This window comes from Lathamus discolor, chromosome 5 (genome assembly GCF_037157495.1).
Source record: "Lathamus discolor isolate bLatDis1 chromosome 5, bLatDis1.hap1, whole genome shotgun sequence".
In the NCBI taxonomy this organism is placed as follows: Eukaryota; Metazoa; Chordata; class Aves; order Psittaciformes; family Psittacidae; genus Lathamus; species Lathamus discolor.
In genome coordinates, this window is record NC_088888.1 from 27,326,517 (window position 1) to 27,343,416 (window position 16,900).

The following is a 16,900-nucleotide window of genomic DNA, read 5'->3' on the forward strand; positions in this document are numbered from 1 at the left end:
ACTGCTTGCATGGGTAGTGTCTACAATGGGGCACAAGAAAGCCTTTGCTTAACCAATATAGTTCAGCAAAATATATCAGTAATATTTTTCTTTAACATTCTTCATTATGATTGTCATGAGAGCTTTATATTGCTGCATCAGCTGGTTTTTCTACTCATCTTTTAGTTGCTATGATTTGATTACTTTTTTTAAAGGGAAAGAAGATGCATAGCTAAAGCATAATGACAACCTGATGAATATTTTTAATGTAACAAAGACATTTAAATAAGACTTGACAATTTGAGTTATGATGTATGGCTGAGAGAAGGGAAAAATGCTTTAAAGGGACTGTACTGCTCAGAGACATTCAGCTAGCTCTGCAAATCAATGCTGAGAATGACGGACTCATATATCAACCATGACTCTGTACCAGCTTGAATGTAATGAGAACTTCAGTAATTTGGCTCTGCTATGGTTGAATGCTGCTTCTGGGTGAAATTTCATGAGCATGTTAAAAGTGAGACCCAGCCTCTTCTGTCTTAGCAGACAGAGGTAATTTTAAAAATAGTAATACTTACCCTAGAAATAAAACTTGGGTGAACAGGAAACTGTAGCTGTACAAGTATGTGAGAAAAAGTGTATGCATTACATTTCAGCCATTTCTTTCATCTCTTTTCTGTAGTGTTTTTGAATTGCCATTTCCTTATCAGATAGATTTGAGAGAAAATCTCTAAATGAAGAGGCTAAGAAAAAGTATCCACAGGTAAATTATGAGAAACTGTTGAAGTTTATATTGCAGGCTATTGGAGCAATTCAGTCTTTGGCAGATGTTAAAAAGAAAGAAAGAAAAAGAACGCTTTTATGTTTACTTTTTCTGGTGCTGCTCTCTTTATGCCTCCTTTACCTTAAAAAGTGATGTGTTTATTTGCTCCTCTTGCAGCTACAGTGTGAAGTTTACAATATCTCAGGCTATAGTAAAAATAAAAAGGACTATTCTTTTGGTACCAATGGAAAAAACCTCAGATTTGGGTTAAGTCTCCTTTTTGATGGTAGTTTTAGACCTTTGCTTTAAGAAATTATCCTAGCTTTATAGTAGCTGACCACTGCATTCTGATAAGATTAGAATGACTTCCAAGAAAGTATTTTTATTGTTGTATCAGAATCAAATGACATTTACATGGTGATCACAATCTAGCAGAGAGCCTCTGGAAGCTTCATGGAATGGCTTGGGTTGGAAGGGACCTTGAAAGGTCATCTAGTCCAACCCCCCTGCAATGAGCAGGGACATGCCCAACTAGATTAGGTTGCCCAAAACCACATCCAACCTGGCCTTGAATGGTGCATCTATTGCTTCTCTGGGCAGCCTATTCCAGTATTTTACCATGCTCAGTGTAAAAAATTTCTTCCTTACTCATGGAGGAAGAGGATCGACTACTGTTAATGCACAAACAACAAAACTCCCAATTTCCTAGCTTTTAGATTGCTTTCTAAATTATGACATCGTTTTCAGAAATCAGAGGTCTGTCCAAAGACAAGTTATATTTTTGGTAATAGGCAGGAAGTGCCATTGGGATGGGAAATCCACTTCTATGAATAATAGAAGGGTCTGTTCCTCTCACCCTCCCCTCCATACTGCAAGCGTCTTTCTTTGGTTGCCAAGCTATATCTTGTGCTCTGTAGGTTCAGTAACTGCTATAAGATATCCAGATGGCTGTAAAAAGTCATATTTGTGGTTTGTTTTGTTTTTTGTCTTTTTCTTGGGCCAAAAAGTAGTGTGCTTCCTTCCATCCCTCCATATATGTATTTATTTAAAGGTCTTCTGCAGTAATCCATGTCTGTCTCTTTCACAGTGTGCTGCTGCAATTTCAGATTAATTGAGGTGTAACACGAAGCTGAACTTTGCCCCTCAAGTTTAGAAATGGTAAAATTTTTGAATTTTCAGAAACTGGAACGAAAAGTTTTCAATCCAGTTTAAAAATAATTTATATTTTTCAATAAAGCAGCTCTTTAATTTTTTTCTCAGCATTTAAAAACTGTATTTTCAACAGGTTTTCATGTATTTATTTTCCTCATAATGACATTAATCTTAAAATGTGCAATTATAAAAAAAAGTTTAATTACAGCATGTACAGATGGTGCTTCAGTGCTGAAATGACCTTTGAAATGAAACAGGATTTTTTATTCAAGGGCATTTTGACTTCCTCTTAGCTTTTAAAATGGAACTAATAAGAAAGTCTGTTACACCAGAGTTTGCACTAAGTACTGGTTCATTAAAAGATTCATTTGAGGCAGTAATCCTGTAGCAATGCATAGTCGGGTGAAATCCAATTTCCTGAAGTCTTACCTTCCTTTCTGCCTATCTGTGTGATATGCATGGTACCCAGGCAGTATCTAGCCTGAGCACCTCCCAGTGCCAGGAGGGTAAGTAGGAGAGTCCTTGGACCTTGAGCTCAAGAATGAATTGTACAGTTGCAGTGTTTCTAGTCTGCATCACAGTCTCATTTCCAACTGGTATGCTTTTCCAGTGAAAGTGTAGAATAGTTAGTATCATCCTCCTGGAAGACATCTGATCAGATGCTCTTTCTTGCAGAATAGACCAAATCAGTTTGGAGGAGGAAGGAGATGTTTGGCCTTCTGGTGCTCAGTCTAGTTGATATTCAATAATGCAGGTGACACCTGAATGCTGGAGTGTTAGACGTAGTAGAAAGAATGCAAATGGGATTTTGCCCTATTTCATTCAAAATGTAGAGGTAATTAATGGCATAAGGAGCAAATGCCATTCCATTAGACAACTGTTCAGCACATTATATTAAAACACGAGTTGCTTGGTAGGACAGGAATAGCCATTGTAGAGGACGCTGTTAGGCTTTAACAGCTTTCTTGAGGAAGGTTGTTGAAAGTCCTGAGTAAGAATTTGAAATGAGAAATATTCAATATATTGCCAAAAATCTTCTTTCCAGGAAGAGATACTTTACATCCCATCATAAAATTAATTTTAAAAAGAAATCTTAGTGTCCTGGGTTCACCAGTAGCCATTTTTCTCCTTCTTAGTAGCTGGTGCAGTGCTGTGTTTTGACTTCCAGCCTGGGCAGAGAGCTGATAACACCGATTGTTTTTAATTGTTGCTAAGTAATGTTTATTCTGGCCAAGGACTTTGTGAGTCTCATGCTCTGCTGTGGACAAGGGGAGGCCAGGAGGAAGCAGAGACAGGACACCTGACCCAAGCTAGCCAAAGAGGTATTCCATACCACAGTATGTCATGCCCAGGGAGGTAACTGGGAGTTACCCGGAAGGATACAGTCTTTCTTTGGAGGGGTCGAACTCATTCGATGGTGGTATTGTATTCTCTTCTCTTGTTATTTTCTTTTATCAATATTATCATTGTTGGTAGCAGTAGTGGTTTGTGTTATACCTTAGTTACTGGTGGGAGTGAGTGAACAAGCTGTGTGGATCGGTTTAAACCACGACACTTAGATACAAGAAACTAAGTTTATGTTTTGCCCATTTATTATTGAGTTATTCTTTGTGTGTAAAGCATAATTTTGTTGTAACTGTTCCATTTATATCATTTGTTAGTTGTTTTTGAGGTGCACACAAGCTTGTCAGAACCCAAGACAGTACTTGCAGCTACCTGAATGGTGGGGCTTGTCTGGGTTTCATGTGTTGGGATTTTCTGCCTTTCCCCCTGCGTCTTCCCGTCTCCCCCTTAATATATGTTCATCTGCAGAATTATCTGCTGAGAAGTATGTGAAGAGCAGTCATTCTACAATGAATCATTCTACAATGAGTTATTATTAATTTTACAATTAATAATAACTTGCTTGACCTTACTGCTACTCTGACACACCTGGTACAAACAGAAATTGCCTGGATAGGTTAAAAACTGGTGAGGGATTAAATTTCGTGTCTTTTACCAAACTTATTTTTAACCAATATGCACCCAATCTTGAAAATGAGTCATATCACATGTCTGTCTACTACTACCTATGGAAGAAGCTGCCTTGTCCAGCTCTCATTCACCCCGTGTGGAAGCTTGCGCTTGTGCTGCTGGTGGTGCTGGACCTGCATATTTCCTGTGGATTGGAGGCACTTCGATGCAAAGGGGTGCAATGGCCAGCACAGAGGAGCACTCCTTGTCCTTGATACTATTAGTACACGTTCCAGTGGACAATTTCTCATGTGCCAGTGCCTCTCTGACCTCTGCAGAGAATTAATACAGTGTGCCCTGTAGTTTCTATTAAGAGATAGATGCCAGTTCCTGCCTTCCTGTTCAGTTGGCTATGATGAAATTAAGGGTGCCAAGCCAAAACTAAACATGGATCAAGCTGTGTTAAGAAAAGCTGATATGTGCCCGTGTGTGTGTGTGAGAGTTGACCTGTTCCCATTTGTTCTCTTCTAAGAAACACGGCTATGGTCTGAAAGATTGCTACTTGTCAGGAATCTGTCTTCTGTTTCATCAGCATTCAGTTGTTTGATTTCCAGTCCCTCATGTTTTGTGGCAGGTTCATAAGAAACTAATGCTGCTTCTGTGGCTGCTCAGAAAGAAAAAGTGAAACGGTTGTTATCTAGAATGGTATTGCAAACATGCTTTCACGTAGGGGCCCCATTATGTTGTTTACAGCTTTTATCTTCCACTGTGTGCTTTGCGTTTTAATCAGACCGTGTCTAATTCAGTTCTGGGGATTTGTTTATTTTATCCTGCCTCTACTGTAGATGATGATTAATGAACAATATATGTGGCTTGATTTGTTTGGTGGCTTGTTTTGGCTTTTGGCTTTTGGGTTTTTCTTGGGTTTTATTTTTCTTTTGAATTTTTTTAACCTGCTGTGTATGCAATGCTGCATGCCACTGCAGTTTCTTTCTTCTTTTTGTATCCGTCAGATAAGTGCTGTCCTTCCCTCTTCCCTTCTTTCTCATCTCCCAGTTTAAATCTAGGCTTGCTGATACCTCCCAGGAATATTTAGCTTCTCTAAAAAAGTTTGTCTGTGTGCATGTGTCTATACATACATAATATTCATAAGCAGATGCTTGTGTATATTTTAAATCAGGTGTGTACAGTGTTTAGTATTCAGGTGCAATAGCTGGTTTTGGACATGTAAAAATTAATTGTAGGGCAGATTGTACTTGTCTTTAAAGATGAGTACAAAACAAAAACCTACTGTGTTTCTTTTCTTTTCCTATAATAACCATTGCAATAAAAATTCAAATTCATAGAATATTTGTCACACAAACAACTGTTCCTGCAGTTATAATTCATAAATAAGGGCAGCAATTAAATTCCAAATAGCTTCTTGGCAGATGCCACAAAAGGGAAAACAGTCTAGTTCTGTAATGGGGAGTCTGTTGTTCTCTGAGACAAGGCTGAGAAGAGATAGCATGCATATGGGACTGATATGGAGGTCATGTAAGGAGGAATCTTTTTAATTTAATTAAAAGCATAATTAATCCTAGAGAGATTCTGTAACCCTCTACAGTTGGATTTTATGGGCCTGCACAGTTTGCAAGCCAAAAACCTAAATGAAATTTTGACATTTAAAGATGAGAAAGTATCGCTTTTTTGTCAAGAAACTTATCTGATGGAGAAAGAATTAGCAAAATATTAAATGTCAATTTGCCATCAAATAAGAAGTAGGCAATGCAAACCTTTGCCTCTTACAGTGGAAAGATAATGATACAAACAACTTTTCTTCCACACTGACTTGTTCTGATAAGTTCTGCTTCAAGGATTTTCCATAGTGGAAAATACAATATTTGTAAATGGTGGTATTTTCCAGTGTTCATAAAAGCTACTGCATTAAGCATGCATTTTAAAACAAAATGATACATTAAGAATGTAACTAAATGGCTGCATTATGATACTACCTTGCATTTGCGGAGAACCAGCTGCACAGTGTAATAAACTCTATTTTAAAAGGAAGTTGTCTATGATAGTGAGAATTGTTTTGATTGATGAATCTTAATTTTATCAACTGTAATGAGCTTCATCTGCACTTCTCCAGCTGAGAAGAGAGAAAGGGTTTGTTATTTCACATGACTGAAACACCTTATCTACTGTCATGCTACTGGTTTGGCATTGGTCTGATAGCCAGGGGTCATCCTTCTATAAAGCTGCTGTTCATCACCTCTGCCTTGCTAGAATGACATCAATTTATATATCTTAAAGTTACTGGACCAGTAACTGGTCTGAGCATTCTTAGATTCTGATGGCTTATTTCAATATATAGACATCCTGATATGTAATGAATTTTACTTCTGGAGTAGATAGATGCAGGAATACTGAAATAATGATTAGCAAAACTGGGCTAGTGCTCATTGGGCTTGTAGTCTGTAACTTTTTAGGGATGGCATTTACATAATTTGTTGGTTTTTTTTTTCTTGCCTTTTTTCCCTGTGGTTTGGTTTTGTTTTGTTTTGTTTGTTTGTTTGCTTTGTTTTTTTTTTTTCCAAACTCAAATGTTGCACCCCAGTCATTTAGAAAAGCATCAGTTGTCTTGAAACTAGCTGATATTTATCAAGACTGTTTGGAATAAGTTACCAGGACTATATGAAAGGCTGGATTCCTGAGTCTTTCTAGTACTGTATCTTTAACTTGGTAGTGTGACTCCACAGTAACATCAGCTTTTGTCAAGTAACAAAGATTAAGCCTGAGTTGCTGGCATTGACAATGAGTGTCTGTACTGACTAACAGAAAGGTGAAATTCCTCATAGGCCATGAACTGGTGGAACTGGGTAGCCTCTTCCCCTACATTGTACTGTGTGCTCTTTTAACTCAAAGAAATTATTCTAAACTTCTCAGGTCAACAAAAAAACATATTTCTCTCCAGCATCACTCCATTTCAGGATTCTCTGTCTGGTTGTTCTGAGTTTTCTCATTTGTATCTTTTATTCTCTGTCCAAGAATAATTTTGTATTGAAAATCACTGATCTTTCCATGTTACGTATATTAACTTAGCAATTGATGAGTCTGCAATAGTTTATTTACAGCATATAATCATTTACAAGAAATGAAGCGATAGTGAGCACAGTGAATAAAGTAGACCATCATAAGAGCTTACAAAAACTGATAATGTTGGTACATCTGCATCTATTTACATAATCTTGTATATAAAACATATTGTGAAGACAAAGATGGATACAACACAGTGGAACAAGAAGCCTAATGATTTCCTTACAATTATGAGGAGGTGTGTACCTAAAGGGGCTGTGTATGTGTATTCACGCACCTGTGTGCAGGCTGCATGTGAATCTACAGAAGGGAACGTTGTTAGGCTCCCAGCTTTTGAGGAATGGAGCATAATTCAATGTATATCTTTATTCATGACCTATTTGTTGAGAAACATTTGTAAGCCTCAGGTTTGGTGTTGCCAGTGTTGCTTCTGTTTCTTTTGCCACTGTAGATTCAGTTAACATTTCCTCTTGCATGCCCACTTGTAACATTCCACTTGATCACCTCTTTCTTCACTAATTAAGCAGGAAGAGGAGGAGCTCCCTCAAATATAGGAAAAAGAAAGCAATCAGGAGCTTGCCTTTTAGGGGAAGTAGCATGGACTCTCTTGCTAGCTGTTGATTTCGGGGCTATCATCATGCAAAACAAATGCAGATTAGTTATATCAGCATAACTTCTCATTCAAAGGAGTCCATAGTGGCACAGAACTAGATGCTTCCCTGTATATTTTCCCAAACTCTTAAGTATGAAGTATTGTAACATAAGCTATATTTTTACATGAACTGATTTAAATTTGTGGAAGAACTGCAACAATAGGTTGGTAACTTCCCTTTTACTCTTTAAGTATTTTACTTTATTTATTTATTTATTTATTTATTTGGGGTTTTTTTTTTTTTTAGGAATCAGCCCACAGTGGGCTTTAGCTGACCTTCCTCAGTCTCTCTTCCCACATCTCTTTTTTTCCCTTCCCACCCTGTATCTTGGGGGTTGAAAATGAGTCTGTTTAATCAGCATGCCACAAGACTTGTGTCCATGCTTCTGTGTCAGGAGAGGGTTTGGAAGAAAAAAAAGGAAAGGCTACTTTATAAGTGGAAACTGGAATTTTGAGCAGCAAAGCAATTTTAGTACTAACAAAGATCACAAGTGTCACATTTGCCAGGGTGCTGCAGCCTGGGCTGGTCTTTGAGCAGACTGTATGAGCTACAATATTTGTAGTACATCTTGTGTTAAGCTGCAGGAAACTTCTTTTGAAGGTCAGGCAGCAAGGGAAGAGGAGATCACACTGAAGTGGAGGCCAGTAGCAGAGTGCCAGCCAAAGAATGTGGGATTTGAATAAGTTTCTTCCCAGGAAAAAAAGAAACCAGTTGAAATATAGGTGTCTGTTGTAGAGGAAATGGGAAGTATCAAGTAGGCTAAGGAAAGAAAAGAAAAAGCAGATCACAGAGTGCAAGAAATGGGTAGCAAGAAGAGCTACTCAGACTACAGGTCAGACAAAAAACGGCATAAAAGAAGAAAAGATGCAAGATGCAGTAATGAAACTGGTAAGGTGGTAAGAGCTGAGAAGAAATATAATGTAGCTTTAACAATAGAGGTGGTGAACTAGGAGAGATTCTCCTTGCTGGTTTCACATGGAATTGGTGGGGTTGCTCAGTAGGTTTGTGTTAGACCATCCTTTTCCAAATCACTTACTCAATTTACATGCTACATAGTGTGCATTTGGTCAGTGTGGTTCGAGTTATAAAAACTCAAATGCCTTGATGTATTTAGAAATGCCATTAAAAATCTTTAAAAAAAATCCATTTGGAAGCTGGGAAAATCTTAAAGCTAAAAAACATCTTTGAGTGCAAAAATGAACTTTGCCTGTAAAATTTGTGATGAGGGCTGTTTTTTAAATCTCTGTGCTTCCTTTGAGCCTCGTCTTTGTTCTGCCTTTATGAATTCAGATCCCTCGTGTCCTTTCCTCCTCTGCCTCTTTGGCGTGCCTCTCAATTGCTTCACAATTTATCTTTGCTGCCCAGGGAATCCAGCCGTCTGGGGCAGGTGGCTTCATCCTGCCGTGGTGTCAAGGTCGAAATCTTTTAATTTTGCAGGTAGAGTGGGTACCATGACCCCAGGGTCTACTGCTGTACATTTACATCCTGTCAGTGTTCTCAGAATGGCAATGTCTCAGGTCTATGTCAGCTGCTTTATTGAGTTATTTGGTGATATTTTGTCTAATTTCTTTTAGCAAAAATATACCAACATGTTTTTGTTAACACTGAAACATGTTAACTGAAAGCATTAAAAACTTTCAAATAAGTATAAAGAACTTAACAACTTAATAATTACAGTTGTTAAACTGAAGAGTATAATTACAAGAAGATAAAAACAATAGTTTTGACAATGTAATAGAGATCAGTTTGCTTTTCTACAGTTTCTGCATCACATCTTTAATAAACTTTGAAAACATTAATTATGCTGAGGATGTCTTGTATATATCGCCATTTTTGAAAAAGGGGAGAATTTTGTGTCTACAAGGTTTTGGAATTTAGCAGGAGATTGAGTTTTCTATTAGTCAGTTCCTTAGTCAAGAGCCTAAGTACCTAGACATTGTGGTTTGGGTCCTTGAGTAGTGAGGTGTAGTATGAATGTAAACTGAAACACATGATCTCTTGTGCATTTTCAGTGTTGGTTGGATGTTAACAGTCATCATGATCAGTATGAATTTACTGAAATACAATGGATCTTTCGCATTAATTTGATCAATATAGTCGTATGTTCTCAAAAACTACAAAGTAAGCAAATTAAGGAAGGTCACATTAAAAGCCAGTTACTCTGAAAGTAGCAAATACATCTTCAGTTGCACATAGGAGTTGAGAGGCTAATGCATATTTGGAGCAAAACCAGAAGATGGGTCAGCTCTAACAAGTTGGTACTGAAATGTTTTATTTTGGTATTTTTTCCAAGTTTTACAGATTTGGTTTCTGGTGAATTAGAAACCCTCGCTAACACATTTGGTCATTACTTTAAGGTGTAGAAGTGGTTTGAGATACTGCCAAGAAAAAAATTTAAAGAAAGGCCTGAATCGGTCTTTTCAGTCAAAACATGGCTGATACGGAATAATTATGAGCCTCTGAGAACAGCTCATAGCTTCAACGTCCTCAAATCTGTAGTGCTGAGGCATTTGTCCTTTATCCATTACCAAATCCATTCTTTTGCTCTTAATGAAAAGAAAAGCAGACATACAGAATTCTTAAAATAATTGTTTAGATATCTTGTTGAAATGATGTTTTAACTGCAAAGAAAGCAGTTATTTATGTATTACATTCAGTTTAAAAATCTACATTAGCTATTTACGTGCCAGCTGACTATTTTGAAAGGTTGTCTTCAAATTTGCATGTACTAATGTCTCTTCTGCATTCTTTCTGCTGATAGTCTTGTGAATAACAAACTGATGTACTTGTGGAAGCTAAACAAACCTCCACAGGTAGCGATTGTAAAGTCCCATATCAGCCTTTTCTATTGGAGAGGGAAGAAAATGAACCCCAATAAAACCTGATCCCCGACTGGATGTGGTTTGTTGGAGGCTTAGTCTTTGGTATTGAAAGATGTGGCAATTATGCTGGATCGGTGCTGGGAACTATAATTCTGAGGAAGCTAAAGAAGACTTTTACTGTAAAACAGAATCTGTAGATTTCCATAAGAAACCCAAATCTTGCTGCCTTATTTGGTTGAGTAACTGTGTTTGACTTCTAACAAGTGTGACGTATTTATGTGGGTAAGACAAATTATTTCTGGTCAAAAATGTTTTTGTATCTGCTCAGTTTGGAATAAGATAGATTACTCATGCTGTATGTGCAAATTGTCTTTGTACTCAGTGGTCTAGACATATGGGCATTTGTGTTGACTAAGCTATCTTATCAACTCTGTCAGCAAAAAGTTTACATATTTTTAATGTGGTGGTATTCCGAGTTTCTCAGCATTCATCTACCTTTCTTATCTGTAAAGAAGATTGCTGCATTTTTTTGAGGAACCGTTATTTATTTGTCTTAATTTACTAAATTACCTTATCTGAAATTGAGCTGAAGTCCACATATAAATAAGGAGCAAGACCTAGATCTTAAAGAGAACCAGATGCAGTGGGCCTCTTGCACTCCTAATGGCCTCCAAACATGTCATCGAGTACTTCAGACTAAATGCAAGTCACAAGTCAGGCTTTCACTGCAAGTTCTGCCATTATACACCACTGCTCTGAGCATGGAAATATAATTTACAGAACAAAAGGTTTAATGTCAGTTACCAATTCTTTATGATAACTGTATTTTACATGTATTCAAAAGTAGAGACAAAGAAACATAGGTTATTAAGAAACTGTGGTTAAGGTATGCAGTTTGCAAATAATGCTCTTCCAAATGTATAATGAAAACTGCTTTACTTGCTTAGGGCACAAGGATGATAAGAAGCATTGGATGCATAATGAACAAAGCGAGCCTTTTTGAAGAGAAATTACTTTGGGCATTTTGGTACAGTATTTTGCAGGCAGCTTTGAATGTACTCCTGTAAAGCTCTCAGATAGCTAAATAGGAGGCTCTGTGACCAGCAACGTTATCATGGAAGTGAACCTGAGCTGTTCCCCGTGTATGGTTATTTACCTGGGACCTAGTGCCAAGACAGTCCTGGCTTCCGAATTTTGGAGTATGGGCAATCTAAGCTTGCATTTGCTTTCAGAACAAGGTTTATTTAGCCTTTTGAGGAATAAGGCTTATCTATTCCAGTACGGTGCTTGAGCTCTAATGCAACTGAGTGAATAGACAAGGGAACTTGCTTTTACAACTAACTAGCTGAAATAGCATCAAAAGTCATAAGCACAACTCTTCTGTTTTGGTAATTCAGGTCAGCACCCAGCCTATGTTCTTATGTATGTATTTAGTCTTTAACTTTTTTTAATTACTGTGTTATCAGTAGAAGATGTAATATGACAAAACAGGGACAAATGATAATAATCTTTGTTCTTAGTGTGGAATTATTTGAAGTGTTATTTTTATCTTTAGAATGTTCCTGTTTAATTTGTTGCTATCATTGACTCCTTTAGTATTTTACTCATATTGTTCACATGAAGAAACTGTGGCAGAAATGTATTTGCTGAGTATATTGAAAAATCAATAATGCAAGCTAGAATTCTTGCTGACCCCTCTCATGTGTTGGGTCACTCCGTCTTTAATGCATTGCTCGTTCGAGATTTTAATAGAGAATTAATTCCTCCCCTCTCCTTCCCCCCTCCCCCCCTTCTTTTTAATGCTTTATTTTGCACTATGCGTTCCCTCTGCTTTGTTTTTTTCCTTGAACTTTACTTTTTCCTTGAAGTTTACTTTAGAGTGTTCTAAACTCATTTTCTTGTAGCACACTACATACAGTTCCACTTGAATGCTTAGAAATATGAAATATTTACCTTGTAGAAATGAGGTTTACACAGGGCTGGAATAAATTTACAACTGGTAACTGACAGGAGCAAGTTTGTATTATACAATTTAAGGAGGTTCATAGGTGGTGGTTTTGTTTTTTTTTTTTTTTTTTTACTATTCTCCATCAGTTTGGATTGCGGTATTGCAAAAAGCCTGGAGTACTCATGAAAGGCATTTGCTACTTTATATAATCCCTGGAAGAACTCTTAGAAAGCCCAGGCTAGTAAAGGGGCAGTTCGCAGGCAGTGTCAAACTTCATGAAAATGGAATCTTAAGCTGAACGTCTCTGATCTTTTCAGTACTTCTGCACCTTAGAAAACAAATAACAGATTTTGCGTGTAGAATTATTTAAGCATTTGCCCAGGAAAAACAGAATCCTGCAGGACATTCTGATGTGCTGTAGTGTATGTTTGTTCTAATTGTAGATGCGATTGGATATGCATATGTCTAGTTGTACCAATTTCAAAATATGGAGTAGGAAATATGTCTCTTTATAAAGAAGGATGTATATTTCATCACTGATTACCTGATAATCTCAGTGACTAAAACTGTGTTAGTATCTTGGTTATTGAACTGTGGGTGTAAAACTGAATACTGTATCATTTGAGCAAATGAGAGCTTGAAATCATGCTTTCATAAAGAAGTAGGATACAGTAAATTAATAAACTGTTCTTTTGTTTACTTGAAAGCTTTTTTGATCTGCAGCAGTGACTTTCAGTCTTCAAGAACCAGCAAAAATTTGTTATCAATTGGAAAAGCCAATAAATAATTAAATAGCTGTGTTTAAGCTTATACGCTGAGGCCGCTTGCAAAACGGTGGATGGGAATAGATGTTTAACCAGAAAACAGTTGTGTTTTTTTCTTCAAATAGTTATAGTTGAAGCTTTGTTTTGATTTCAGTACTGTAGGAAGGGAGGGAATAGATGTACATAACCTGTGCCAAATGTGGGGGGAAAATGTGCTGTGGGCATAGGGAGCACCTTAATTCCATATCTGAAGTAATATTTTTCTCCCTTTTTAAGGTGTTTCTCCTTCAACTAAAAAGCACAGATGATTTTTCCTGTGTTATGCACTAATACAGAGCCCTGAAAGTGTTTGTATCCATCTTAAAAAATCATAGAATCATAGAATAGTTAGGGTTGGAAAGGACCTCAAGATCATCTAGTTCCAACCCCCCTGCCATGGGAAGGGACACCTCACACTAAACCATCCCACCCAAGGCTTCATTTAACCTGGCCTTGAACACCGCCAGGGATGGAGCACTCACAACCTCCCTGGGCAACCCATTCTAGTGCCTCACCACCCTAACAGGAAAGAACTTCCTCCTTATATCCAGTCTAAACTTCCCCTGTTTAAGTTTTAACCCGTTACCCCTTGTCCTGTCACTACAGTCCCTGACGAAGAGTCCCTCCCCAGCATCCCTATAGTCCCCCTTCAGGTACTGGAAGGCTGCTATGAGGTCTCCACGCAGCCTTCTCTTCTCCAGGCTGAACAACCCCAACTTCCTCAGCCTGTCTTCATACGGGAGGTGCTCCAGTCCCCTGATCATGCTCGTGGCCCTCCTCTGGACTTGTTCCAGCAGTTCCATGTCCTTTTTATGTTGAGGACACCAGAACTGCACACAATACTCCAGGTGAGGTCTCACAAGAGCAGAGTAGAGGAGCAGGATCACCTCCTTCGACCTGCTGGTCACGCTCCTTTTGATGCAGCCCAGGATATGGTTGCCTTTCTGGGCTGCGAGCGCACACTGCAGCCGGCTCATGTTCATTTTCTCATCGACCAGCACCCCCAAGTCCTTCTCCGCAGGGCTGCTCTGAATCTCTCCTTTGCCCAACCTGTAGCCGTGCCTGGGATTGCTCCGACCCAGGTGTAGGACCTTGCACTTGTCGTGGTTGAACTTCATAAGGTTGGCATCAGCCCACCTCACAAGCGTGTCAAGGTCCCTCTGGATGGCATCCCTTCCCTCCAGCGTATCAGCCGGACCACACAGCTTGGTGTCATCGGCAAACTTGCTGAGGGCGCACTCAATCCCACTGTCCATGCCAGCGATGAAGATGTTAAACAACACCGATTCCAACACCGATCCCTGAGGGACACCACTCGTTACTGGTCTCCAGCCGGACATCAAGCCAGTGACCACAACTCTTTGTGTGTGGCCATCCAGCCAGTTCTTTATCCACCGAGTGGTCCATCCATCAAATTGATATCTCTCCAATTTAGAGACAAGGATGTTGTGTGGGACAGTGTCGAACGCTTTGCACAAGTCCAGGTAGATGACATCAACTGCTTTACCCTTGTCCATCAGTTCTGTAGCCCCATCACAGAAGGCCACCAAATTGGTCAGGCAGGACTTCCCCTTAGTGAAGCCACGCTGGCTGTCAATAAAAACAAAAAATAAATCCTCATTTAAGGTAAGATCTGTAGATCATCCCAATGATACCATCATAACTATTCCTTGTGTATCTGTTAATTCTCTGTTGTCACCCTTAATATTCTTAAATGCTAAGTTAAAGCAGGTAATATTTTAGACAAACATATCTAAAATAACTTAAAGATAATAACAGCAGGAATAAATACAAGGTCTGGCTGAAGAGTCTTTTTAATCCTCATTACAGGGTAATGTCTGGTATCCAGTATCTGGAAGTATTATAAATGTCTGGGCAATTGTTGGCTATCAGGACTTAGTACTTGCTTTGCATTGTCTAAAATATGTTCATGTCCACAAATGACACTTCATCAATCCCAGCTATCCAAATGTTTCAGATATGTTCTTGATGTTTTCTATAATTACGCTTTGCAAACGTGTACATGTTACACTTAAGAATGTATACAACAGCTTGCCTGTAGGTTACTGGGGGGATGTGTGCACATATGTCTAATAATGTACCTGCAGACTGGTGGGATAAATCAGAACAAAGTAAATGCCTACTTCACAAAGTTGCTGCTTGTCTATTAAATTAATCTTCATCGCCCATCTTGCTGATCTCAATATTTTCTTTCCAAGCATGTATAGCTTTGCATGCTGCAATCCTAATTGTTTGATAGGACTAAAGTATTGTATGAGTAAAATGACTAAATGAGTTCTTTTTGACAGGATGCAGAAAAAGCAGGTACTCTGAAAAAGTGGGTTGTGGGACGGTGTCATGGTTTAAACCCTGTCGGCAAGTCAGCCATGCAGTCTCTCTCTCCACACACACCCCCCTTCCATCCCCCCTTCTTGCCCTCCCCCTGCTCCCAGGGGGTGGGGAGGAGAATCAAAAGAATGCAACTCCCACGGGTTGAGATAAGAACAGCCCAGTAACTAAGGTATAACACAAATCACTACTGCTATCACCAGTAATAGTAATAATAAAGGAAATAACAAGGGAAGAGAGTACAACCACTCACCACCTGCCGACCAGTAATACCCAGCCTGACCGAGCACCGACCGATACCTAGTCCAATCCCGCAGTGAACCAGCCCTTCCGGGTAACTCTCCGTTACATCCTGGGCATGACATGCTGTGGTATGGAATACCTCTTTGGCTAGTTTGGGTCAGGTGTCCTGTCTCTGCTTCCTTGCAGCTTCCCCTCCTCCCTGGCAGAGCATGAGGCTCACAAAGTCCTTGGTCAGTCTAAACATCTGAGAAGTAACTAAAAGCATCGGTGTTATCAGCACTGTTCCCAGACCGAAAGTCAAAACCACAGCACTGCACCGGCTACTAAGAGGGAGAAAAATGGCTGCTGCTGCTGAACCCAGGACAGATGGCTTTTGCCTCTATTTCCCCAGTGCTGTTATTTCACTGTTTTCAGTTGCTTTGTGCTGCCATGTCACTATCTCTAATTGTTCTGTCCTAAGGAAAAAAAAAAAAACAACCCACATTACTTTCTAGCTCTTCTCTTCCATAACTTACTTCCTTTTCCCTTCTTTTGCTGTCTTTATTTTTAATTCACACCCATTTTTTGCTTGGTTTCCTAAGGAAATATGTGACCTAGTTGATCCTGCTCTGACAATCATTTCTTCTTTCCCCAATAACTTTTAGAACTGCCAACTCATCACCATCACATTTAACACATTTAGTAGAGGGACAGAGGTTTCAAATTCTATTCCTTTAAGTTTTGTGAAGGTGCACATTTAATTGAGAACGAAGGAGACCCCTTAGGGTTTTCACTATGGGGAAATGGCCACCACAATATACTAATAGAGGGAAGAAAATTGAAGCGGAGAGATGTTGTGAATGAAAGCCAAGGAGACAAGGCTTTGTGAGTTCTGCTCTTTGTGGATTTAGTTTCTTTTTCCAAGTTTTTAGTGTCAAAATATGTGTGGAGTGCACTGTAAGTTGGATCACTTTGACCATCTTCGTTATGGACTTATAGAAAGAAATAGGTGCCATTTATTTTAAAAAAAGATGCACGTACCAACCTATTTACATGTGTACACGTGTGCATGAGAAGAGACCTTGTCATAGCTTGGATTGCCTTCTCTGTGTTTCCCAGAGGCTGCCATTTTACAGATGGGGAGTAGCAACAAAGAAAACTTGGCAGAAAAAGAAATG

At 38.8% G+C, this 16,900-nt stretch overlaps 1 protein-coding gene across 4 annotated transcripts in view; it reads left to right on the forward strand.

Annotated features, from left to right (window-relative positions):
* SMYD3 (SET and MYND domain containing 3) overlaps positions 1-16,900 on the forward strand; it is a 409,224-nt gene that overhangs the window by 83,649 nt on the left and 308,675 nt on the right. Inside the window, exon 1 of one of the 4 annotated variants that reach the window (XM_065680132.1) lies at positions 8,447-8,466. The exons of the other annotated variants lie outside the window; for them this stretch is intronic. Within the exon in view, the coding sequence (XP_065536204.1) occupies positions 8,458-8,466 (9 nt within the window). The 5' untranslated portion in view covers positions 8,447-8,457. Of the gene's footprint in view, positions 1-8,446; positions 8,467-16,900 lie in introns of those variants that run through there. 4 annotated transcript variants of the gene reach the window in all.